This window comes from Podarcis gaigeae, assembly GCF_964106915.1.
Source record: "Podarcis gaigeae genome assembly, chromosome: 14".
In the NCBI taxonomy this organism is placed as follows: Eukaryota; Metazoa; Chordata; class Lepidosauria; order Squamata; family Lacertidae; genus Podarcis; species Podarcis gaigeae.
In genome coordinates, this window is record NC_139690.1 from 37,519,768 (window position 1) to 37,546,070 (window position 26,303).

General features: G+C 44.6%; 1 protein-coding gene across 2 annotated transcripts; it reads left to right on the forward strand.

The window, feature by feature from the left end:
* Positions 1 to 569: 569 nt before the first annotated feature.
* LOC310831045 (uncharacterized protein) lies at positions 570 to 26,201 on the forward strand. Of its 2 annotated transcripts, none has more exons than XM_083711082.1 (14): positions 570 to 1,178; positions 4,339 to 5,363; positions 5,736 to 5,955; positions 7,056 to 7,213; positions 8,571 to 8,672; positions 10,248 to 10,454; positions 11,401 to 11,951; positions 13,440 to 13,743; positions 15,292 to 15,493; positions 16,822 to 16,952; positions 17,725 to 17,835; positions 19,464 to 19,661; positions 20,526 to 20,619; positions 23,775 to 26,201. In XM_083711082.1, the coding sequence occupies exons 2-14, from the start codon at positions 4,487 to 4,489 to the stop codon at positions 23,836 to 23,838; spliced, it is 3,219 nt and encodes a 1,072-aa protein (XP_083567208.1). In that variant the 5' UTR covers positions 570 to 1,178; positions 4,339 to 4,486; the 3' UTR covers positions 23,839 to 26,201. The 2 variants fall into 2 exon arrangements, with proteins under 2 accessions (XP_083567208.1, XP_083567209.1); XM_083711083.1 differs by having other exon boundaries at positions 838 to 1,178; positions 10,248 to 10,445.
* Positions 26,202 to 26,303: the final 102 nt, after the last annotated feature.

Below are 26,303 nucleotides of genomic sequence, written 5' to 3' on the forward strand. Positions count from 1 at the left end.
ACAAAATTTTGGGACCTCATACTGATGGATAAATTGAACAATAGAACAAACTATAAGCATCCATAATTACAATATGCAATGACAGAAAGTACTTCTTCATATAAGTTCATAGTTAGACTATGGCACTCGTTCCCAGAAGAGGCAGTGATGGCCACTAATTTGGGTGGCTTTAAAAGAGGATTGGACAAATTCTTGGAGGATAAGATTGTCAGTTGTCTCCCTGCCATGATGGCTACACTCCGTCTCCACAGTCGAGGCAGCTGGGTTTCTGAATATCAGGTTTTATACCTCTGCCTGCTTCCCTCTCTGAAACTTTTAGTCTAAAAGCTGAGCTTTTTGTGGCTTTTTCTTTGACTGGAGGGGTTGCCTTGGCGACGGGAGGGGCGGTGTTTGTTTTTTTGCCTGTGTACACACACTATGCATTTAAGGTACATCATGACTTCCCCATAGAAATCTGGGAACCGTGGTTTGTTAAAGTTGCTGAGAATTGTAGCTCGGTGAGGGGGGAAACTACAGCTCCCAGGATTCTTTGTGGGGGGATGTCATGTGTGTTGGATGTGCTTTAGGGACAAAAACTTCCAAGTTCTAGTCCGTTGCTGTATAAATCAATCCATTTTTGCGTGTCCTCAAAACAGATCACTATCCCTTAAAATCCACAAACCTTTCCTCCTGGAGTGAATTAGACATCCTGATCAACTTACAGAAGGAAAGGGGAGGAGACTGGAGAAGCCACTGTTAGGCTCCCGACCCCCTCCCCAATCCTGTCCCCTTTTCTTAGTTCATTTGGATGAGAAAATTCCTCTTTGCAAGGGAAGAGGAGGCTGGGGCTGAGTGGCTGGCGAATGAGTGAGCGCGAGAAGAGAACCGCGTGTTTATAAAGTCAGAGGAGGATCCAGCGAGAACCGCAACATATTGGTTCACGTCCCCTCCCCACCCCAAAAAGTATATACAGTAGAGTCTTCTTTCTTTTCGCCCCGTTTTTCGTAAAGAGAGAGAGAGAGAGACGCTTTTTTGCAAGCGTCGTGTTTCCTCTTGCAAAACGCGCAGGGTGGGGGATAGGTGCGATTTTTGAAAAGAAAGAAAGAAAAAAGTGTTGCTTCAAATCTGATCGCGCTTTTGCAAGCCTTGAATGAATCGGGTCGGGTTCCGGAGAGGATTGGGTCCCCCTCCTCGAGGAGGTAAGTGAGCAGAGGGAGTCGTGAAATTTGTCCAGATTTCGGGAGGGGAGCTTCTCGTGGGTTGCCTGGAGTTGCAAAACCACACAACCCAGTTTCTCAACTCAGGCCAATTGAAAAACAAAACCGCTTTACTTAGATGTGTAAAAACCTCTCTTTGCTGGAAAAAACCGGAGGAGCGGATCAGAGCTTCTGAAAATCCGTGCGGCTTGCCTGAAGTAGATAGCTGAGTTTTTTCGCATTGATTTTAATGGGAACTTTGTCCAGCTAACTGAATGTTTTAAAACTGCATTAACAGGCTGTGTGCTCACGTTAGGGCCGTAGAGCTCAGCGAAGTTGATCCTCACCTTCATACCTTGCCGGTTCTTTCCCACCGCCCAACCTTCCACCAGTTGTTCACATCGGCACGGCTTCATTAGGGGCAGATTCATACCCTGTTTGACACATCTTAGCTGAGAGATGTGACTGGCACAAGGCTCGCCCAATGATTTGCATGACTGGGGGAGAATTGGAACCTGGGTCTTCCCAGTCCTAGTTTGACACTCTTAGCTGCTTAACCGTCCTGGCTTAGTGCTAACTGAAATTGTCCCACTGCCAATGATTTTTCTACTATTTTTCTTCCCTGCCGGTCAGAGAAGCAGAAGACCATCTCCACTGGTTACAGTTTTGCATTTTGATACTCTAGACAGCATCTTTTTAGCATAGGCAGCATTTTATAAAATAGCTTAGATTATCTAGGGTATTTCTACTTGCCCCCCCCCCCCCGCAATGCCTGCCCCTCTCTCATATGTGAAGCAGCAGCTATCAATTATTTCACATGTCTTTGGGAAATGTATCTTTTTGCCCAGGCTTTCACAAACCCACAAGACTGCACCGTGTTTTATGCATTTGTCTTCTCGGGGGGGGGGGTGTTTTTGTTCTGTATGCTGTTATAAGGGATGCGGGTGGCACTGTGGTCTAAACCACTGAGCCTCTTGGACTTGCTGATCGGAAGGTCAATGGTTCAAATCTGTGCGAAACGGTGAGCTCCTGTCACAACTTCTGCCAACCTAGCAGTTTGAAAGCACACCAGTGCAATAGATAAATAGGTACCCCTGTGGCGGGAAGGTAAATGGCGTTTCCGTGCGCTCTGGTTTCTGTCAAGGTTTTCCGTTGTGCCAGAAGCGGTTTAGTCATGCTGGCCACATGACCTGGAAAGCTGTCTTTGGACAATCGCTGACTTGCTCGGCCTGAAGCGAGATGAGCACCACACTCCATAGTTGCCTTTGACTGGACTTAACCATCCAGGGGTCCTTTACCTTTTTTTGCCTATACAGTATGCTGTTATACTGATTTTAGGTTTTCTTTTTGCTTTTGTTTTAATGAGATATTGTTTGTTTTTTGCACTGTACACTGCTTAGAGATTTTGGAAATACTAAGTAGTATGTAAATGCTTTTAAATAAAGAATACGATTTTATAACCCTTACAACAACCTTGTAAGGTAGGTCAATATAATTATCCTAATTTTGGAGGGAGCGGTAGACTGAGAGATAGAGAAGAGCTTGCCTAAGGCAGGAGTAAAATCAAATTTGTTTATTTCCTTATTAGTAGCTCATGCAAGGCAGCTTTCTACCCTTGTTATATAACATTACAGAATTCTAGGCTTAGATGTGCAAAAACCTGGGCGTGCAGGAAAATCTGAAGTGTTTTTAATTCTGGTTTTATAGGTGCTAGGGGATATGTACCCTTTATGATTACAATTTTCCAGAATATTCAGTGGGTTGTGAGAAGAGTGATTTGAAGCACAGCACATAAACATGTTCCTTTCTTTCCCAAACGCTTTCTCTCTTAAAAAAAGAAAAGGCTTAATTAGATTAAGATCAGCTCTTAATAAAAAGGTCAACAGCTGTTGGAGCCAAACTGTCATGCCTCTTCAGTTGTTTGTGGTTCAGTGTGGCTGATGGAACACCCCTTTTCAATGTAAAACACAATGTCATAGTGAACCTTTGACTTGAAGGTTTCACAAAGCTCCCTTTACAGGGCTCTCTTATTATGTTCCATTTGGTGGAGATATTTTCCACATATGTTGCATTTTCCAACGTAGCACCTTTCATGACTGCTGCATCAGATCATTCTTGTTTGTGGTGTCAGGCAATGATGCCTAACGTGAAGTAGCAGTGGTTGGGGTGTGTGTGTGGATTCAATTCAGTTTGGCATTTAAAAGCGAGCTTACAATATTTGCACTTTCTGACACAGGCAAAGCAAAAACAACTATCCTTCAAAATTTGCGCTCTCCCAAATTTTACAATGCAGTTCTCCAGCCACAAGTAATGTACAAAGTTCCACATACTAGGGAAATGTTCTCCTACCCTGGGTCTCCAGTTGTTGTCAAACATATTCTATTAGAGGTAATTGATTTGCAGAAGTGTGGATGTTAGAGAAAATGGCACAAAAATCTGCACATTACAGGAAATCCGTACTGAAATCCATAGCTGTCAACTTTTCCCTTTTCTTGTGAGGAATCCTATTGGGAATGAGGGAATTTCCCTTTAAAAAAAGGGAAACGTTGACAGCTATGACTGAAATCATGATGAATTTTCATGAGAACCTTTAGAAAAATAATGATGCACAAACTGATGTGGAAATCTGGGGACTGAGAAAATGAGAAAAGTGAGAGAAACAGAAAGTGATTTAATTTTCCATGCCTACTTGACAAGTAGTGGGACGTGGGTGGCGCTGTGGGTTAAACCACAGAGCCTAGGACTTGAAGGTCGGCGGTTCGAATCCCCGCGACGGGGTGAGCTCCCATTGCTCAGTCCCTGCTTCTGCCAACCTAGCAGTTCGAAAGCACGTCAAAGTGCAAGTAGATAAATAGGTACCGCTCTGGCAGGAAGGTAAATGGCGTTTCCGTGCGCTGCTCTGGTTCGCCAGAAGCAGCTTAGTCATGCTCACCACATGACCCGAAAGCTGTACGCCGGCTCCCTCGGCCAATAAAGCGAGATGAGCACCGCAGCCCCAGAGTTGGTCACGACTGGACCTAATGGTCAGGGGTCCCTTACTTGACATGTAACGCCTAACTTGGCATTGGGATACAACCTTTTTCTTTTGCAAAATTTAAAACTAAAGGGAAGCATTCTGTTCCTCACCACCATCTTTGTGTTTCCCTGTTTCTCTCCCCTTTAGATTCAGCATGTTGACACTTTCAGCTGGTCACGACTGAGAGGCTCTGCTGTCAAACTGAGTCAAACTTCTTGCCATTTTCTCCTCCATCCTGCTCAGCTCTCTTGGAAAGTGGACCACACCCTTCTCCTCCCTGGTAGCCTCTGCAGTCATGGGGCCTGGCCTATTACTGGCATCTCTGTTCTGTGTGTGCTTCTTGCTGAATGAGGTAGATTCTCTGAGCCTCACTGAGAACCCTAAGAAACGGAAGGCAGAGCACATGCTCCGCATTAATGAGGTCAATGCTGATAACCCAGGAATTGACACCTTGGAGTATGTGGAGTTGTATCACACAAGTGGCCAGCAGACCCCTCTAGATGGCTACTCCTTGGTCTTTTACAATGGCAAGGGCAATATGGCCTACAAAGTCCAGGATCTCGGGGGCTTTTCCACCAATAACGAAGGCTTCTTCCTCTTGGGGTCCTCTACGGTCATTCCGAAGCCATCGGTGATCCTGCCTAACAACACAATCCAGAATGGGCCAGATGCTATTGCACTCTATTTTGGGGCAAAGAAACTGCATGAAGGAATGACTGTCACCAACGAAGGGCTGGTGGATGCTTTGGTCCATAAGTCTAAAATGAGTGACAGAGCGGATGAGCTGGTCCGTGTTTTGACCCCAGGTGTGGAGCCTTTCCTGGAGGACCCTTTCTTCAGGACCACAGACGAGGCACTGGAGAGATGCCGAGGGACAGATTCTCATTGGTTCTTCCAAGCGGGTGCACCTACCCCAGCCATGGATAACCACTGCATCCCTTTTTCTCAACTGAACGAATCGGCCGTGTTGATCAACGAGGTGAACATCGTGTCGTCCCCTGGAGAGTTTGAGTTTGTCGAGCTGCAAGGCCGTCCTTCAACTCAAGTAGATGGCTTGGTACTGGTGTTGATTGAGGGGAGCACCCAAGAGATTTACTTTGTGATGGAGGTGCATGGCAAGACATCCCCTGATGGGCTGCTTCTCCTTGGCCCAGGCCAGTTCAACTCCTCAGGTAGGGCTGGGCTGCTGCTCACGGTGTTGGCATCCTCTCACATACCAAGGGTGGAATGTGTAGCAAGAGGTCTTATACCAAGTCAAGCTGTTGGGCCATCTAGTTTAGTATTGTCCAGACCAGGGTTTCCCTAACATGGGCCTCCAGCTGTTTTTGGACTACAGTTTCCATCATCCCATGACCACTGGTCTTGCTAGCTAGGGATGATGGGAGTTGTAGTCCGTTGGAAAGCAAATGTAATGCAAGATAAATCTGAGCACCATCTTTAGCAATATGGCATTGTGTGTCCATGTGGATGTGTCCTTGGGCTAATTAACAGGTTCTTTTAATAGGAATAAACCCTCATTTTTCTTCTCTTGCTTTGGCCTCCAGTTGACCTGCCATTCCCCCAGAACTCCAGAAGACCCCTCCTCAGGGCAGGTGCCAATGCTGTTGCCCTGTACAGAGGGACCCCTGCCAGCTTTGCTGTGGGGGCTGCTGTGTCAGCAATAGACCTCCTGGATGCCTTGGTGTACTCCACAACTGAAAGTGCCTATTTGAAGCTGCAAGATGTCTTGACTCCCGGGAAGCCCCTCTTCCATGCAAGAGAGAGGTGAGAAAAAGAAGGGCAGGGAATTTCTGCGGCCTTCCTTTCCAGTAAGGGAGCTCACCACACCGCAGGGCCAGATTCCATGTTCTGCAGCTATTTTATTTATTGAATTTATATTATTTATTTCATAAATTTATGCACCACTGGATTGTAAGAAAGCCCCCTCAAAGACAAAACCATAAAATCAAGAAAAGTTCAGAAATATATTATTTTATTTGTATGCCGCCTTTCCATAGCTGAAACTATGCTCAAGGCAGCTTACAACATGACAAGATTTACATAATTACAAACATAACAGAAGTCATAAACAATAAATAAAATGCATCAAAAAGTACATAACCAAATGGAAACAATTTCCACGTAAATCATAAGATCTAAAACTAAAGATACAACAGTAATATCAATAACAGCAACAAGCTCTCTCAACCTCCCGTGAATGATACTCCAGCCCAAGAATCTGTTCAACAGCCTCAGCTTTTGTAGTTGGAGTCAGTCCCAAAGGAGCCCAAGGGTGGCAAGGCAGCCCAGCTACAAACATGCAAGTGAGGGACATCTTGCATAAAGTGATCTATTTACTTTGGGTTGTACAGTGGTACCTCGCAAGACGAATGCCTCGCAAGACGAAAAACGCGCAAGACGAAAGAGTTTTCCGTTTTTTGAGTCGTTCCGCAAGACGAATTTCGCTATGGGCTTGCTTCGCAAGACGAAATGTCTTGCGAGTTTGTTTCCTTTTTCTTAAAGCCGCTAAGCCGTTAATAGCCGCTAAGCCGCTAATAGCCGTGCTTCGCAAGATGAAAAAAACGCAAGACGAAGAGACTCGCGAAACGGATTAATTTCGTCTTGCGTGGCACCACTGTATCTAATGCTTGACCTCCTCAGAGTAGACCCATTGAAATCTGCGGATGCAACTAACTTAAGCTGCTTAAATTCAGTAGAACTAACTGTATAGGGCTTAGTTTGAGACAACTATCTATTGGTTGCCAGTTCGTTTCCAGGCCCAATTTAAGGTGCTCACACTAGTGTTTAAAGCATTAAATGATTTTGGCCCCAGTCTACAGCGTAAGATTAGTCACTCAGCTTTTCACCCTGTTAATCTCCATCAGGTCCCAGCAAAATGATACATCTGTGAACCGCTGTGTCTGTTGCTCCGTCGCCCGGGATCCCTCCGTTTATGCTCTCGGGAAGCCCACGCCTGGGCAATTCAATGACTGTCCAAAGAGACGCTTTGGGCAAACCATTTCCTTCTGCCTTCAAGTTGCAGGTGAGTGCTGCAGCCTCCAGGTCAATCAAAGCAGTGCGGGTCAGTCACTTTGGGATCTCAGCGTAATGGCTGTATGGCAGGGGTTGGGAATTGCTAGCCTACAGGCTGAATCAGGCAGGTGTCCTTATTTGGCCCACAAAATTCCCCCCCCAAACCATGCCCTCCATACGAAAATCCAAATACAATGTAGTAATTCCCGTAATTCCCAACAGATATCTTATTAATAGGCGAGTACGCATACATGTACAACATTGATCAGTTTTTTCTTGTCTTCCGTATGAAGTCCCAAATTCATTGTAGCAATTTAGAACAGGTATTTTATTAATAAGCATGCACACATATATGTACATCAATCAATTGAACATAATCTTCAGTAACTCTTGAAGTTAGACAGCCTCCAGTTGACAGCATTGGTGGTGTTGTTTTAAAGCTGCAAGGATCTTGGTGCAGATGTTAGCACTGATTAGACGAACCCATATTTCTGTGCCAGAAAGGCAAAATAGTGCAGTGGTTAGAGTCTCAGACTATGGACCGGGGAGATTCACATTCAAATCCCCATCAGGTGATGAACACCCTCATCAACCTTGAGCTGGCTACTATCTCAGCCTAAGCTACAGAAAAGGCCTCTCTGCAGGGTTGTTGTAAAGTAAAATGGGTGGTTGTAGGGGTGGAGAGAAGGGCTGTGTATGCTTTGATCTCAACTGCTTCCATCTGTGGAACTGGCATGCACCCTCCCTCCAATATTTTTATGGAATTTTATCCATATAACCCAAATAACAAAGTAGAACTTCATGAGACAAACTCATGAAAACTAAACCAAACCAAAGGTGGCATATTCAAGAAGAAATGAATAAAGCTGGTTGTCTGGATATTTGCAATAGGAAGTTGGGAGCCCAAAAGTAGGTGGCAGGTGCCAGAGCCAATGACAGAGCTAACCAATTCTAGTTCTGCAGCCATCTTTATTCCCGCTGAGTTCTGTAAGAGGCAACAGTGAGAGTAAGGAGCAGGAGGCTGACAGGCAGGTTGCAAGAACAAGGCAGGCAGGGAGAGGCAGACTGTGGGTGGTAGGGCAGTGTCTCATTTGCCTCCACTGGATACAACCCTTTAAACATACAGTATATGTAGAAAAAGGAAAAGCTAATCATAGAGTCATAGAATTGTTGAGTTGGAAGGGACTCCCGGGGGTCATCTAGTCCAACTCCCTGCAATGCAGGAATCTCAACATGTGGTCCCCCATCCAGTTTGAAACAGTACTGGACTCTGCTTAGCTTTGCAAACGTGATATCAGTTTTTATCGCTGCATCTTACACATATGTGCATCTGTCCCATGATGCAACGTTGTCTTGTGTTTCCTAAGATTGTCAGGAAGAGTCCCTGGAGAAAAACAAGGTGCAGATATTTTTGTCCCAAGCCCTGGATAAACGATGCAACTGTGGAGTATCTCCTGCTTATTTCAAAGGTAAAGTTCCTGTAATATATAAGTCTGGGCTTTAGCCTATTTGAGCTTGCTTATTTATTTATTTATTTATTTATGTATTTATTTATTTTTAAAAAAAGATTTTAAAGGGGGAACAGGGGAGTGGCAGGACAAAGGGTCAAACAAGAGCCGTCTCCAGGGGGTGGTATGTTTGGGCATTTGTCAGGGCCCCCAAACCAGGAGGCCCCTAACAATGCTACCATTTCCTTAAAACATAAAACATATGCAAAGGGACTTGACAGGAAGTCAAAGCTGAAGAAAAGATTTTGGAAGATAAAAGGGGAAAAATATTTACTTTCATTATTATCATTCTGTGTGCGGGTGTGGGTGTGTGGGTGTCTGCACATATGTGTGTTGTTATATGCAATGTTGGGGAGGAAATAAGACGGTAAATAACAAATAACAAACTAAATATCAATGTATGTAATTTTTATTTCTTAATTATATTTAGTGGTAGTATGGCTGTATTGTTTTTTGTAACATAAAATCATTCAATAAAAATTATTTAAAAAAAAAACCAAACAAAATGCTACCATTTCCCCTTTGCACAGTATATTCAGTTAGGGCCACATTCACACCATTCATTTAGAGCACTATGATACCACTTTAAAGAGCCATGGCTGCCCTGAAAGAATCGTGGGAACTGTGGCTTCTTAAGGGTGCTGAGAGTTGCTAGGAGAACCCCTTTCCCCTCACAGAGCTACACTATTCAGAGTGGTTTTGCAAGAAATCCCTCTTCACAGGGAACTATCTTAAGTTCACTCTCCACATTTACTCACCATTTTGCAATTTATTTATTTTTTAAACATGCTTTCAGAAATTCAGCAGCATTTTCATGTCTGTACTATGTACACATTTTGGGTGTATTTAAAAAAAATAACAAAGAAAGAAAAGAGAAGGAGAAAGAAAGAAAGAAAAGGGTGAAAAATATTCATCAGCTCACATTAAGAATGCAGAAGCCATCAATACACCCATCTTAAAATGAGGAGACAAATTCATGATGGAAAAAGCTATCAATGGCTACTAACTATTATGGCTATGCTCTGCCTCCACAGTTGGAGGCAGCAATGCTTTTGAATGTTTGTTACTGGAAGCCACAGGGGGAGAGAGTGATCTTGGGCTTGAATCCTGCTTGCTGGTTTCCCACAGGAATCTGGTTGGCCACTGTGAGAACAGGATGTTGGACTAGATGGGCCCTTGGCCTGATCCAGCAGCCCCTTCTTATGTTGTTAAGGGCTGTCTCATTCATACCTGCTTGTACCTCTTAAGTAGATCTTAATCTACTTCTGAAACCCTCTTGAGGCACCAGCCTCCCAAAGTACTTAGGCTATTGAGCACACTGAACATGGCATTTGTGGTGGTGGCCCCACAGTTCTGGATCCCATTCTGATATTAGCCTAGCCCTTTTGGTGGTGGCTCCACCATTGTGGAATGCAATTCCATTAGGCAAGTCCTGAATGAAGATACACCGGTTTTAGAAAGTTCCGAGGACATTGTGGAAATACAGGGCTGTAGCTTGAAAGTTATTTCCATTTTTTGGTTTTCTTTTCTCCTCAGATCCTGCTGTGGCCTGTCAGGGCCCACAACTGGTTTTCACTGCTTTCCTGGCTGCCAGGTCGACAGAGCAACTCAGCAGCCTGCTGAAGGCCTTCTCGCTTCTCATTGAGAGCAGGGAGGTGCTGCACTTTGGGAAATGGAATGGAACGGCGGTGAAGGCTTGTTTGAGAGATGCTAACATGACAGACGGGCCTCCAGGTACTCCAGGTAATGATGAAACACCAGGCACATGGGTGCTGTACGGCTGGGCAATGATGCATTAGGGAAAGCCAGGCTTTGCTAGGGTTCAGCTTTGAAAGGGGTAATTCCCCGCAAAGGAAAATATCTTTTTTAATTGCGTGAAGAGTGTATTTCCCTCCTTATTTTAGTTGTATTTATTTATCTACTATATATTTTGGAATTTTGGTATGATGGTTGCTGAGGTTGAGGAGCAACATTTTGTCTATGTTTGGATGCAGGTGGACGCCATTTTGAATCAAGATGGCGGACTGACACGTTCAAAACTGCCCTGGTTTTAATAACTGGTTTTTGGTTTCTTAGAATTCCTGAGCAATGCCTGCTGTAAGGCTGCTTGTTTATTTTATTTATTTGTTGCTTTTCACACAGGGAGGAATGCCCCAGAGTGACCTAACAGCATTAAAAATCATTTAAACCCTGTAGGAAACAACAATAAAACACAATATCTAAACATGCTCACCTCCCCCCACCAAATGTATAAACGGAAAAACCCCACTAAAATATGAGCGCTAAAGCAGGTCAAAAACACATACCTCACTACGCTCCCAATTAATAACCAAAGGCCTGGGTCAACAGAAATGATTCAGCCTGGTGTCTGAAACCAGACAATCATAGTGCCAGGCATATTTTCCTGCGGGGAACATTCTATAAACGGGGAGCCACCACCAAGGAGGCCATTTCTAGTGTTGCCATCCTCCTAACCTTTCTCAGAGAAAGCACTTGGAGAATGGCCTCTGATCATGAAAACAAAGTCCCCTTCAAAAAAACAGGGCCAAACCCTAAGGATTGGAATCGCCGGGCATTTGTTGTAGTCCAGAAACCAGCAAAGGGGGATGGGGCTGGCATGATCCTGCTACTTCTCTTAAAAAACCCAAACCTCTACATGTTAAGTGTGATGTGACTTTGCTCTTTAAAGTGGTCGTGCCGGAAAGGACAACCAAAGCAACTCCCTTGACTGAGCTGCTTATCAACGAAGTGAATTCAGACAACCCGGGAGGCCGAGAGGACACTGAATACATCGAGCTCTTCTATCCTGGGGAAGCACCGTTTGCTCTACAGGGCTACTGGCTTGTGCTTTACAATGGGAAGAACAACTTGGCTTACAAGGTGATAAACCTGTCGGGCTACAGGACTGATGAGCGAGGCTACTTCCTGGTGGGCAGCACTGGGGTGACCCCCAAGCCCCAGATTGTACTGCCTGACAATACCATCCAGAACGGACTGGACGCTGTGGCTCTCTACCGCAGCAATCCCAACGCCACCTACAAAATGAACATGCCCCTAACCAATGTGGGGCTGGTGGATGCCCTCGTCTACAAGGCCCGGGGCTCAGACAACGCCGACAAGCTGCTTGCTGTTCTTGCCCCAGGCCAGAGGGTCTTGCTTGAAGATGATTCTCACAGCAGCCAAGATGAGTCCCTCAGCCGATGTTACAGCCTGCGGCTGAGAGACCACAGCAGCTTCCAGGTAAGTGGCAGGATGCTGACTTTGGCCAGAAGGAGCCCTGAGATGTAACGCTGGAAGCTGACATGTCCCATTGCTCTCTCTAGTTCACTGTTGTTGGCAGCAGGGTGGACAATGCACCAGCCTTTCCCAACCTGGTGCCCTCCAGATGTTTTGGGCTACCGTTCTCATCGGTCTGAGCCAAACCCCAAACATCTGGAAAGCACCAGGTTGTCAAAGGCTGCTCTTCACTGGTTGGCAGTGACTCTTTTAGATAGGAATGTTTTCCAGCCCAATCTGGAAATGTTGGGGGGTAAACTTTGGGATCTTTTGCATGCATCTTTCCTCCAGCAAGACAGCAAATAAGCCTTAAGCCACCACCCCCCACTTTATCCTCCCTACAAACCAAAGCTGTCCAGTGAGCTTCATTGTTGAGTGGGGATTTGAACCTGGAATTCTCCAGTCATAAGGTACCGCTCCGGCGGAAAGGTAAATGGCATTTCTGTGTGCTGCTCTGGTTTGCCAGAAGCAGCTTAGTCATGCTGGCCACATGACCCGGAAGCTGTACTCCGACTCCCTCGGCCAATAAAGCGAGATGAGCGCCGCAACCCCAGAGTCAGTCACGACTGGACCTAATGGTCAGGGGTCCCTTTACCTTTTACCTTCTCCAGTCATATCCCATCTACCTAAAACCAGGGGTAGCCAATGTACCCCTGGACTGTTGGACTGCGACTCCCATCATTCCTGACCTCCAAGATACTGTATCCCTACAGCTGTGGTTTCCAACCTTCTTTCTCCACACACCACTTAAGAATTTATTATCATATTGGTAGACCACTTAATGATTTTTCTGCCCATTGCAGTAATTGTAAAACGCTGTTCTAGATCCAACATGATTTTTATTGTATTTTTATTGCTTCTTTTCTTTCTGATATTGTATTTGATTGTATGGCAGTTTGAATTCCCTGTAATTCAGAGAGTAATACAATATAAGAAATAAAAGAAGCAATTTTAATGCAATTTAAAAACCCCCAATATGAGTGTTTAATACAGATATACCACAGGCCACCTAGCATAAGAACACAAGAAAATAATGTTGGATCAGGCCAATGGCCCATCTAGTCCGACATCCTGTCCTCACAGTGGCCAAACGGATACCTGTGGGACACCAACGAACAAGATTCAAGCACAATAACACTCTTCCCTCCTCTGGTTTCCAGCAGCTGGTATTCAGAAACAGTGCTGCCTCTAACTACCCACTGTGGCTAATAGCCATCAATAAGCCCTTTTCTCTATGAATGAATGACGCTCATGGACCACAGATTGGGAAGCCCTGCTCTACACCTTGACTTATTCTTTAATTATCATTTATTCAATGTATCAGTTGCTTTTCCTTTCCAAAAGCAACTTACAACCCAAGTCTGTTTTAAAACCAAATGCACAGAGGTTAGAAACGTTATTAGAATGTGTAATATTTCAGGCCTAGCAAGTCTTTGTGGGTTTCTTCTGCAGGTGACAGAAATGACTCCTTCCCAGGAAAATGCTTGCCCACCTCCTGGCTCAAATTCCACAGAGGAAATGCCCCAGAACCACTCAGTCGTAATCAATGAACTGGGCATGGCCAACCACACCATTCTGTACCGATTCATTGAGCTGAAAGGGAATCCTGATGTCAGCTTGAAAGGGTACACCTTGATGTTCTTTTCTGGGCACAATGCCACACCATACAGCACTATTCATCTGCAGGGCACATTTGGAAGCAATGGTTTGTTCCTCATCTTGCCAGAAGGACAGTCCAAGACTATCAAGCCTCACGGTATGACATTGACCCTAGGGGTGGATGAATTTGTCAGTCCAAGCTTCTGTTGCTTTCTCATTTTTTTCCCAACCTTAAATTCATTTCTGCACATTTCTGAAGCAATCTGCAAATTTTAATTCAGCCACGTTTTAGTGAAGATACCTGCTAATAAGCACGTTATTCAATGCAGTTTTAACTAATATACATTCCCCCCCCAATCAGTTTCCCATAATTCATTTTTGTATGTTTTCACTACTATATACTATACTATATACTACAACAGTATATTGCAAAAATTGGGGAAGTGTGGGTTTCAGAAGACAGGTGTGTTTTGGTTTGCATATTGATTTGAGAAGTGCAAATTAGATGGCTTCTCAATAAAATGCAAACAAAAACTGAATTTCTACCCTGTCCATAGTTGACACACAGATAACCTTTTTCTGCTCAGCTTCCACAAATTGAAAAGCTTAATTGGCCCCTTTATCACATGCAGCCCAAAAGCTTGGCAGCTGATTTGCCAGGTTTCAATCTCGGGCTGTAGAGGAGCGCATGTGAATTGCACAGGAAGTGTGGATTGCACAGAAAGATCCATACCATTCACCCTGCTGGGTAATGTTATTAACGAACTCCCCTGCTGTGTGAGAGACACTGGGCCCATCTGCGCTATATATTTAAGGCAGCATTGTACCACTTTAGCAGCCATGGCTTCCTTCCAGAGAATCCTGGGAACTGTAGTTTGTAAAGAGTGCTGTTAGGAGACCCCTATTTCCTTCACAGAGTTCCTTAAGAGGGGTAATTTATTGTTAAGCCACTCTGGGAGTTGCAGCTCTGAGAGAGGGGAATAGGGGGTCTCCTAGCTTTTCTCAGCACCCTTAACAAACTACAGTTCCCAAGATTCTTTGGAGGAAGTTGTGGCTGTGTAAAGTGCTACGATGGTGCTTTAAATGTAGAGGGCAGATGAGGCCTTCCTCACACTTAGGAATCTTCCTTATACAGTCAAACCTCGGTTATCGAACATGTTCCATTCCGGAAGCCCATTCGACTTCCAAAATGTTCAACAACAGAGGCATGGCTTCAGATTGGTTGTAGGAACTTCCTGCACTCAAGCGGAAGCTGCGTCGAACGTTTGGCTTCCAAAAAACGTTTGGAAACCGGAACACTTACTTCCAGGTTTTCAGCGTTCAGGAGCTAAAACGTTCCAAAATGGAAGCGTTCGGGAACTGAGATTTGACTGTATTGAGTCAGATCGTTGGTCCCTCTAGCTCAGCATTGTCAACACTAACTGGCAACAGCTCTCCAGGGTTTTGGACAAGAGTCTTTTCTCAGTCCTGCCAGGAGATGCCAGGGATAGAACACTTCACTATGGCCCTTTCTCATCTCTCATGCGCGTGTGGATGTGGTCTACTTTGCAAGGTAGAGATGTGTGTTGGCCAATGGGTAGAGGTCATTTTGAACATCTGGAGAGCCACAGGTTCTCCACCTAAATCTTCAGTTGTCAAGAAGCAGGAAGGAGAAGACTCACACATTCCTTGGTTTTGACTGTGTTTATACCATCTGTGTTTCCAGAGCAATATGTGATGCCCTCTGTTTGGAGCAATCCCTCCTTGCAACAAGTGACTCATTCTGTGGCACTCTCCAGGCATGCTCTTAATGGCACTATGGAGGAGCACCTCAAAGATGTTGCAGTTTATACATGGGAGATGGGTGCAAGCCAAGCTCATCCTCGTCTTTCTGAACCGATCCACTTTGTATCTAGGGAAGGAGGCAGGTGAGGTAGCTCTTGGTTTATTGCATTTCTATCCCAATATTGAGAGTGCTCTTTCCAAAAAACATTTTTAAAAGTGTCCTCTTTTCCTTTTGGCTATGGGGAAGGGCTGTGAACAGGGGCAAAAGGCTCTACCGTGTCATCATTCAGAACTTGCTTTCTGACATTATTGTACAGTGGTACCTCGGGTTACAAACACCTCAGGTTACAAACACTTTGGGTTACAGACTCCGCTAAGTAGTACCTCGGGTTAAGAACTTTACCTCAGGATGAGAACAGAAATCGCACGGCGGCGGCAGTGGCAGGCCCCATTAGCTAAAGTGTTACCTCAGATTAAGAAAGGTTTAAGTTTAAGAATGGACCTCCGGAACGAATTAAGTACATAACCAGAAGTACCACTGTATATCAAAATGTAATTGGCTGCATCCTGTTGTGACTTCATCATGCTATTGTTGGGACCTCCAATTGGTTAGCATGTGAAGTTAGCTTTATCTCAACAATAAAGAGCCAAAAGGAGGTGCTGATCATAGAGAGGAATTATGGACCTGGAGAGAGACAGACTTAAAGAAGGACAAGAGGAGAGAGTATGGCTGTGTTCACGCACGTAATGCTAAACCATGGTTTACCACTACATGCAGCAGCAGAAAGGATCCCACACAATTCCTCAGGCTTGCAGACAGTCCTACCCTCCCCCTGCACAGCCAGAGTTCATTTCCTTTTCCACCATTCCTGAATGTTTGTTCCAACCCCTGGCTTCTGGCTGGCATGTAACAAGAAGTCACTTTTCATGGAAAAGGAAGCTAGGGTCACTTCCAGGTGACGTCTTTTTGTGTCCAGTTCTGGGCACCGCAGTTAAAGAAGGCTATTGACAAGTGGCGAAGGGTACAGAGGAAGATAACCAAGATGATAAAGTGTATGGAAAACAAGGGAGTTCGATATGCTTTGCCTGGAGAAGAGAAGACTGAGAGGTGGTATGATGGCCATCTTCAGTATGGGAAGGGCTGTCACACAGGAGATGGGCCAAGCTTGCTTCTTGCTGCTCCAGAAGGTAGGGTGCGAACCAAAGGATTCAAATAACAAGCAGAGGTTGTATGGCCATATGTCAGGGATTATTTAACTTTGATTCCTGCATTGTAAGGGTTTGGACTAGATGCCCCTTGAGGTCCCTTCCAAATCTATAGATCTATGATTTTATGAAGTAGAAGGGGGAAGGGTGTTGCTTGTGTTGTTTTTCTTTAACATATGCAATAAATTGATGCCAAGTTGAAATAAATGTATATGTTTTTGAAATCCCATGGGGAACTCTCGTTGATTTTCTGTTTCTTTTGCAGACCGCTGTCCTTGAGCCGCTGTCCCTCCTGCGACAAAATCTATGCAGTCTCTGACCCCACTCCTGCCTCGGAGAATCACTGCCCACAGGAATCTCTCTTCCTGAATCTTGAAATCTGCCTGCTGACCCCCAGTAAGAGAAACTTATCTTCTTTTTCTTGTGAGAGTGGAAAGGTGATTTAGGATGCTGCTGATCTCCAAACAAAAGAACAGGCAGTGTATTCTGGAAAGCCAATGTGGCCACAGTGTCACACTAGGGCATGGATAGGCCAACTAAGGCCTGGGGGCCGGATCCGGCCCAATCGCCTTCTAAATCTGGCCCTCGGACGGTCTGGGAATCAGCTTGTTTTTACATGAGTAGAATGTGTCCTTTTATTTAAAATGCATCTCTAGGTTATTTGTGGAGCATAGGAATTTGTTCATTCCCCCCCCCCCCCAAAATATAGTCCAGTCCCCCACAAGGTCTGAGGGACAGTGGACCGGCCCCTTGCTGAAAAAGTTTGCTGACCCCTGCACTAGGGCATGGGGGACCAGGGTTCAAATCCCCACTCAACCATGAAGCTTACTGGGTGAACTTGGGCCAGTTGTTACCTCTCAGCCTAACCCGCCTCGCAGGGTGGTTGTGACGATGAAAAAAAACTTTGTAAAGAAACCCTGTAAAGAAAACATAAAGGGGGAGGGAAATGTTAAGACTGCTGTATTGAGCTGTCCTACATCTGTTATGTTCATAACATTTGTTTAATTTTTAATTTTCACCTTAGAAACGTTTAATAAATAAATATTTGTTTTAAAAATTGTTTTTTTGAAAAGAAAAGAACATGGACCCTCTCTGCTGTGTGTTTTGCATGAACCACATTGTTGCAAAGGGGATTGGCTCAATATCTCTTAATTCCTCCTCCTGGCAGATTGTTCCATGTGGCCTCAGAACCCACAGATGTTGGCAAGTCTCCAGCAAGCATTAGTGAGATCCATGGAGGAGAGCTGCTTCTGTGGCATCTGCCAATGCTATCTACACGGTCTGTGTCAAAACGTCATCCAACTTTCATAGGAACCTAAGATTTGTTAGCTGCCTAGTGCAGACAGCTGTTGGGGAGGTACAGTCTTGCTGCAGCTCACAAAGTTTATATGAATCAGGTGTGGAGAACCCTTAGCCCTCCAGATGACCTTCAACTCCCGTCATCCCTGGTCCTGCTTGCTGGGGCTTATGGGAGTTATAGTTCAGCAACCTCTGGAGGGCCAATGGTTCCTCTTCCCTTGTATAAATAATTTTCACATATCTCCTTTGAGGGGTGTTTTTGTTTTCCTCCCTGCTTTCTTTTAGAGGAGGCTTAATAGACCTTTGTATTTAAATCTACCTTTGGGTAAAGAAATTTGGATGGATTTTAAATTGATGCTATTACTTTAATTTGGTTTTTATTCATTCATTCATTTAACAGAATTGTGATACATTTGATTTTGTGGCTTGGTTTGCTGGCCTGAAGCGTTTTATGCTGCTCTTTTCAGCTTCGGTATTTTAGGGTCGCCTAACAATGCTTTGCACTTGGCAAACTACAATTCCCAGAATGCTTTGGGGGGAAGCAGTTCAAGGGCTTTAAATGTATAGTGCAGATGCAGCTCCGGTTGTACAAATGGCGCTTTAAACAGACCAAAATAAGCAGACAGCCCATCGGAATTACAATGGAGGCAGGTATACAAGTCACCTGGAGCCAGTTTAAAGTAGTGGTTAGAGTGTTGGGAGACCAGGGTCCAAATCCCCTCAGGCATGAAGCTTGCTTAATTACCTTCAGTCAGCGACTGTCTCGCAGCCTAGCCTACCTCACACGGTTGTTGTGAAGATAAAACTGAGAGAAAGAGAGTGCCGTGTATGCTACCTTGAGCTCTTGGGGGGGGTGGAAGTGGGATAGAAATGTAACAACAGCAACTCACATCTAATAAAGCATGCAACTTACTGAAATAGGAAATATTGAGAGCTAGTGTGGTGTAATGCTTGACTAGGACATGGGAGACCAGGGTTTGAATCCCCACTCAGCCATGACACTCACCAGGTCATTATGAGCCAACCCAACATCTCTCAGTTTAACCTACCTCCTAGGGTGGTTGTGAGGGTAAAAATGGTGAAGATACAAATAGAACTCCTTAGAAGAAAGGTATAAAAATAAATAAAATAAAAATATGAAGAGTGAAGGTAACAGGAGTGAAGCAGGGGCAAAGGATCTTGGTGTTTATGTCTACAGTGATACCTCGGGTTAAGAACTTAATACGTTCCGGAAGTCCGTTCTTAACCTGAAACTGTTCTTAACCTGAAGCACCACTTTAGCTAATGGGGCCTCCTGCTGCTGCCACACCGCCGGAGCATGATTTCTGTTCTCATCCTGAAGCAAAGTTCTTAACCCGAGGTACTATTTCTGGGTTAGCGGAGTCTGTAACCTGAAGTGAATGTAACCTGAAGTGAATGTAACCTGAAGCATATGTAACCCAAGGTACCACTGTATCTGTAGACACTCCTCTTTCACACAACCTTGTCTTTCTGTTACAGCCCTATCCTAGGTTTGGTTTGATGCTATATAACCCCGCCCTCCGCTCTCTCTTTGGTACTTCTGAACTGAACCAGATCCCCGCTCCTCTTTTTTGTCTTTCCATATAGGGGTTACGTTCACCTGCCTTAATTCCACCCTGAAAGTCTCTGGCCAGGTGTGGGCCAGGTCACCTGAGCAGCGTCAGCGCCTCATTCAGTGGCATTCTCACTTTTCCTCCAGTCCCCACCCCTTTGCCGTGGACGGGAAGCCCCTCAAAGCGAACGCTGCATGTGCATCTCTGGGGAAAACAGCGCAGAGGTCTGAGGGTGAGCGGATGGGGAAACAGCCCAAATGGCTGCGAGGAAGTGGCGACATGAGAGGCGCCCAAATTATTTTGTTTGACTTTAAAATTAAATAATACTGACAGAACATTAAAACAAGTTAACTATTACAAAACAATCAAAACATTCCAAATATCATGTTGGGAGGCGGAGATGGGTGGGAGGGAAGATACATAGATGAACAGTTTATCCTCACTGCATACTTTGGAAAGATTAGCATCTATTCTGCGTAGATTCTCTGCTACCTGCATGCACCAAATGACAGTGGGAATGTAAGTTCACCTGTAGGTCATGTTGCTTAGTGATGATGATGATGATAATGATGATGATGATGATGATGATGATGATGATAATAATAATAATAATAATAATAATAATAATAATAAAATATTTATACCCCGGCCGAGTGGCTGGGCTTCCGCAGCCACTCTGGGCGGCTTCCAAAAAAATAATATTAAAATACTGTAATACATCAAACATTAAAAGTTTCCCTAAATAGGGCTGCCTTCAGATGTCTTCTAAAAGTCTGGTAGTTGTTGTTCTCTTTGACATTTGATCATTGTGTTGTAGCAGGAAAATATATTAAATATATAAATTTATATGTACTTTACCTTTATGTATGTAAAGGTAAAGATTATGTTGGGTTTGAATCATTTTATTGTTTAAAAACCTTCAATAAATACATTTTTTAGCGGAGGCAGTAATGTCTGCACTGTTTGGCAGTGGCACTCTATTGAGATGCCCGAAATTGAACATGTCTCTAGAAAGCTTTCTCCAAAGCTGTAGGGAGCTCACCAAGACAGACTGATAATAATTATTCCCCCTCCTTTTCTCCCCCCCCCCCCTTAGCTTCATTTCAAGACTGGGAGATTGCTCTCACTGTTGTGGGGTCCATCTTTCTTGTACTGCTGTTAGCTGGAACAGCTTTCTATTGCATCAAAAGGTAAGGAGCAACGGCAGTTCTGCTTTCTGGTTTATGTGCCAGCCTCTGCCTGAGCCCCCTGCATATTTTGGAGGGTCTAACAAACCAGATTGAAACTCCACTGCAGTTCTTACTCTGCCATACACAGCCCCCCCTACCCGCCTGCTCTCCTAGTGCTTGGGAGATGTGTGGCAAAGGCACAGTTCTTAATCTGTCACCCAACTAGAGACCACCTAGAAGGGCGAATTATGGACTGAAAAAGTGGGTAATTGGCACTCATTCTTCCTGGCACTGGAAAGCCATGAAATTGAGGCAGGTTCAATTAAAAAATTAATTTAAAATTGCTTTCCAATATGTTTTAGTTCTTATCATTTTATACTATATTTTAATGTTGCATTACGATTTTCATTTTCATTTTTTGCTTAGTGAGCCATCCAATAAGTGGAGTTGCTGTATAAAAGCAGTAAAATAATAATAGCAAAGATAAATTTACATTAGACCTACTATGTTAATGGCCCGGTTCTAATGATCTGAATAAGTCGTGTGCCCTTGCAATGTAGCTCCTTCTCTCCTTCCTTTTGTGGCACACCTGAACGCAATGCAGAAGTCTCCAACTGGCCATTGTTTCCTGATTCTTCAGGAAACAATGGTTCCTAGCTTCAGAGCAAGCCAGGAGTTTAAACCATGGTTAGAAGTTGATCTAAGATCCTGGCTTGTTCTGAAGGTGGTAACCATAGTTTCTTGGTTCGGAGAAAACAGGAGGTCTCTTGAATGCAAGGGCACAAAGCTCATTCCTGTCTTGCTTTATTAAGCTGAGATATGACCATCCAGAGGCAGCCATTGCCTAGCTGTTTGTGAAAGAAAAGGAGGGACAAAAAGAAGAATCAGCTAAGAAGGAACAAGAAGAGTTCCTCAGATCTTCAGTGCAATAAATTGTAATTTATTAAGCCTAACATGTTTTGCTTAAAAACGTGAAACAAAGCACTCTGTGTTCTCCATGTACTCTGTTACAAACTATTTCCTCAGGAGTACAGAGTGTGTTTGTTTTACAGTTCCCCTAACAAACGTGTTAGCCTCAGTTAGTTATAATGTCACACTCCTTTATGGTAGGGTTCTCTTTATGTAAATTTACAAGGGAAGTTTGTGTGCATTACGCAGAATCTATCCTAATGGTCCTCCCCACACCCCATTTTGCTTCATGCAACTTTCTGCTTCCTCACTTGGAAATTCAAGCATGTTGCAGTAGCTGCTTAAAACGTTTTAACTACCGGTAAACTAAAAAACCCAAGGGAGCTTTTCAACAAGCTTCCCCACAACTCAAGTTCCCGTTTCCTCCACCCCTTTGTGTGTCTGTTTTTGCTGTGTTGCTTTATTTTGTCTGTGCACAGCAGGGTGTTTCAGACACTCCTTCTACTCAGCCTGTTTCAGGAAATGAAATGCTTTAAAGCTTTCTGGGTATAAGGGACTAACTCTACGTTACTTTAAATCCAATGCTTGAAGTGATATCAGGTGTTCGTTTGTCTTCAAAGAAATTGAAGCTCTGGGGTATATCCAACTAAGTCCTCCTCAGAGTCAGCCCACTGAAATAAATGATAATAAGTGGACTATGTCTTAATGACTAAATGACTAGGCCCCAAATATCTGAAGAACCACCTCCTTTCCTACAGGCCCTCTCAGGTGCTGAGGCGGCAGTGCGGGAGAGGGCCTTCTCTGTGGTGGCCCCTAAGCTGTGGAACTCCCTCCCCACAGAGGTGTGTCTGGCACCTTCATTGTGCAGCTTCTGGTGAATGCTGACAAGGCACCTCTTTACGTCCGGCTTTTGACACTTGAGATGTATAGTTTTAGGAGCCACTTTCTTTTTTACGTTTGGAACTTGTTTTAGACTGTTTTTAATCTTGTATTTTAATGTTGTAATCCGCCCTGGGACCTTAGGGTGAAGGGGGGGGGTTTATAATAAATAAACATTTTTAATGGGTCTACTCTGAGTAGGACTAACATTGGGTACAACTCTGTTTGTGTTGTTCCAAATAGGGACCACAATGCAACAGGAGGGAAGGTTTAATGCTTTCCTCCTCTGCTATCAATCGGGGGGGGGGGCGATGCAAGTGTGGGGGAAAATAGATGCTTTGGGGTGGATTCAAATCACATACCGGCAAATGCAGGCTGTGCATTTAAAGCGGATTTGATGCTCTTGTGCAACGAACTGACTTCCCCAATTCTCCACCGCAACGCTCTCATTCTCTTGCTCAGCCTTGGTCCTTGTCTCAAGTTCAGCATCAGCAGGCACCACCCTTAAGCAGCTGCTAAGCTGCCCTTCCTGACATATCCCCCCACCCTGCTGCTTTTGGTGCATTCAAAAGACACCCTGATTTTTGTGCCCAAATGGGGAATGCAGAGGTTGCCAATGTGGTGTTCTCCAGATGTAGCTGGACTCCAGCTCCTATCAGTCCCAACCGGCTTGGCCAAAGGCCAGGGGTGATGATGGGAGTTGTGGTCCCACAACATATAGGTGGCTGCCTGATGCTCATCAGACAAACATGGGAAGCTGCCTTCTATCAACTCCATCTAACTCAGTATTGTCTGTGCAATGATGATGGCAGCAGCTCTCCAGGGTTTCAAGCAGTGCTCTCTCCTAGTCTTACCTGGAGATGCCTGGGACCTTCTGCATGCAAGGCAGATGCTCTGTCATTGATCTAACATCAGTGGCATCCTTCTTTAGCAGCAAGCCCACCCATCTGCCCCCACTTCCAGCCATAAATAAACAGGAGGGAAAAAGGGCTGCCTGCTGATATTTGGATCTGTGCAGACATAGGGGTGCTTATTAGGCCCCCTTCATACATGGAGTTGCAGGGGGTTGGATTAGATTACTCGAGTCCCTTCTAACTCTACAGTTTTCTGATTCTAAGAATAAATACCATGCTCTACTGACACCCCCACCCGTTTGGAATCCACAGTGTGTTCAGACTCTGTAAGCAAAAACCAGGGAAATATTTTTCTAAATGCATAGCCTTGTTACAAAATGTTCTGGTTTGCAATAATGAAAGCACTGTATGCGGAGCAATGCAATTAACGGTTGCTTTGCGTTGCTTCCCCGTCCAATTAAACAAATAAAAGTCATGCCACTTTCCTTTAACTTATTTCCTCTGGTGTCTGTGTGTATTTCCCCCCCTCCCCAGACGGCCTCAGAATTACACCACCATTGAGCTGAACGACCGCTGTGAGTTTATGGCAGACTTCTGACTCTCCTGGGAACAGCCTTCACCAGGAAAAGGCTATTTCTGTAACTGATGAGAAGCAGCAAAAACCTCTGAAAAGCAGCTGTGCTGGTTGTCCAGCAATTGCACACACGGACCAAGAATGTAACATTGGACGTTTGAAAAGCCCTGGGTTTATTTATTGTTGTTATTTGTTTACTTCCCATCCTTACTTGGAGATGCATGAAACTAGTGTTTCCAGGACATTTTCTGCTTTGTCTTCTCACTGCTCTTGTGTATCTGGTGTGGAGGGGGGTTTTTTGCAGATTTTCATAGTGCACAGCCTTGATTTTGCTTTGTTTTGTGTATGCAGGGTTATAATTCTCTTCCAGCGGTGGCTGGTCCCCATTGGGACTGGTAGGGCAGAAGGTAGGGAGGGCCAACAGTAGGTGGCGCTAGAACCAATGGCATCTTCCGTTTAAAAGGACCAAAGATCAGGTGCTGTGAAAGGCATCTGCCAAGAACCTGGAGGGCTGCTGCCAGTCAAGAGTAGAAAGTACTGGGCTAGATGGGCAGAGAGTTTGATTTCGTATGTGGCAAGGGCTGTGGGTAGAGCACATCTTAGCATGCAGAAGGTCCCATGTTCAATCCCTGGCATCTCCAGTTAGGGCTGGGCAAGACCCCTGTCTGAAATCCTGGAGAGTCACTGCCTGCCAGTGTAAACAATAGTGAGCTAGATGGCCTAATGATCTGTCTTGATAGGCAGCTTCCCATGGCTGAGTTAGAGGCAAAAAAACCCTTAGGAAAGGGTTTATCTGTTGCAACATTTCATTCTCCCCTAGAAGCAAACCAAAGAAAAGTTGGGACATTTGGCACCAAATGCATATCTCGTCCATCCCTTTTCTTTACCTCTGTAATTCCCTGCTCTGTATAGGCCCCTTTTGAGCCACTAGTTTGCACTCATGTTTTCCTGTTTGTTTGTTTGTTTGTTTGTTTGTTTGTTTGTTTGTTTGTTTCTATCTTCAAGATTTTATATGGTGCTTGTATTCACACATGGGACTGGAGAGAGCGAGGGTCCTGTGTTTTAATCAGCTACTGCCCTCTGCTGGTCACCCCTGCACTACAGCACCTGGTGTTTATTATGCTGCAGAAACATTCTGCTGGTTCAGTAACGACTAACTTCACTGATGGATGCGGGTGGCACTGTGGGTTAAACCACAGAGCCTAGGACTTGCCAATCAGAAGGTCGGTGGTTCGAATCCCCGTGATGGGGTGAGCTCCCATTGCTCTGTCCCAGCTTCTGCCAACCTAGCAGTTCGAAAGCACGTCAAAGTGCAAGTAGAACAATAGGGACCACTCCGGCAGGAAGGTAAACGGCGTTTCTGTGCGCTGCTCTGGTTCGCCAGAAGCAGCTTAGTCATACTGGCCACATGACCTGGAAGCTGTACGCCGGCTCCCTCGGCCACTAAAGCGAGATGAGCGCTGCAAGCCCAGAGTCAGCCATGACTGGACCTAGTGGTCAGGGGTCCCTTTACCTTTACCTTTTAACTTCACTGATAAGCCTTTCAGTACTGCGATGGCCACATTTTTGGACCTATGGGCGCATTTACAAACCACAGAAACCATTGTTGTGGGCACAACAACCAAGCTTACACAACCAGTCTATGGGCTACAAAAGGACATGTCTTTCCATAATAATTTTGGCAGGGGAGGGGATTATTTGGGTCCCAGTGGCACCCTGTTCCACATGCTTGGGCATCATGCATACTGCAAAGAGCAAACGCTGCTCTTTATTATTTGTGTTGTCCCTACAGAAGCTTGGGGTGGGGGCAAATAGAATGTACCAGTGTTATTACTACCATGGTAGCAGAGGTAGCCCAGCAGGGCAGAGGTAGTGTTATGTGGTGCCCCATAGATATTGTGCTCAGGTTAATTGTGTATAAGACTGCAGCTTTACATGCCCTTTTGACACATGTGGACTTGTTTTGTGGCATTTTGCTACACCCCTATGATGCAGTGGTATTTGGCTTTGGGCAGTAAAAACCTGTCTTAAGTTTCTTTGTGCTGTTTTATTAAGGTGAAGAAGCCTTAGACAAAAACATGTGCCTTTTTGCTTGAGGGCACAGTAAGTTATATTGACAAGAGCAAGGGGAAAGTGAAGTTCCTGTTGTGTTTCCAAGAACGCAGGTAAGTACAGAACGGCTTCCCAAGAAAAATCTGGGTAAAAACAGAAGTCAGAAATGTGAAGACAATCCAAACACACATTGCTGGAGGTGCAATGAAACCAAAACAGGTGTATTTACATTTCTGAACTGTGCAAAAATAAAACCTCTCCGTATAACAATTATGAACATTATCCTTTTATGTATGTTTTGATCCAAACTTATAAACACTGTTCTACAACTTTTAGCCAAATCTTCATGTATTTTCTGCAATGGTAAGATTTTTTTAAAAAACCAACATGGGAAAATATCTAATCTAGCTACATTAATTTAATACTCATTGTAATTT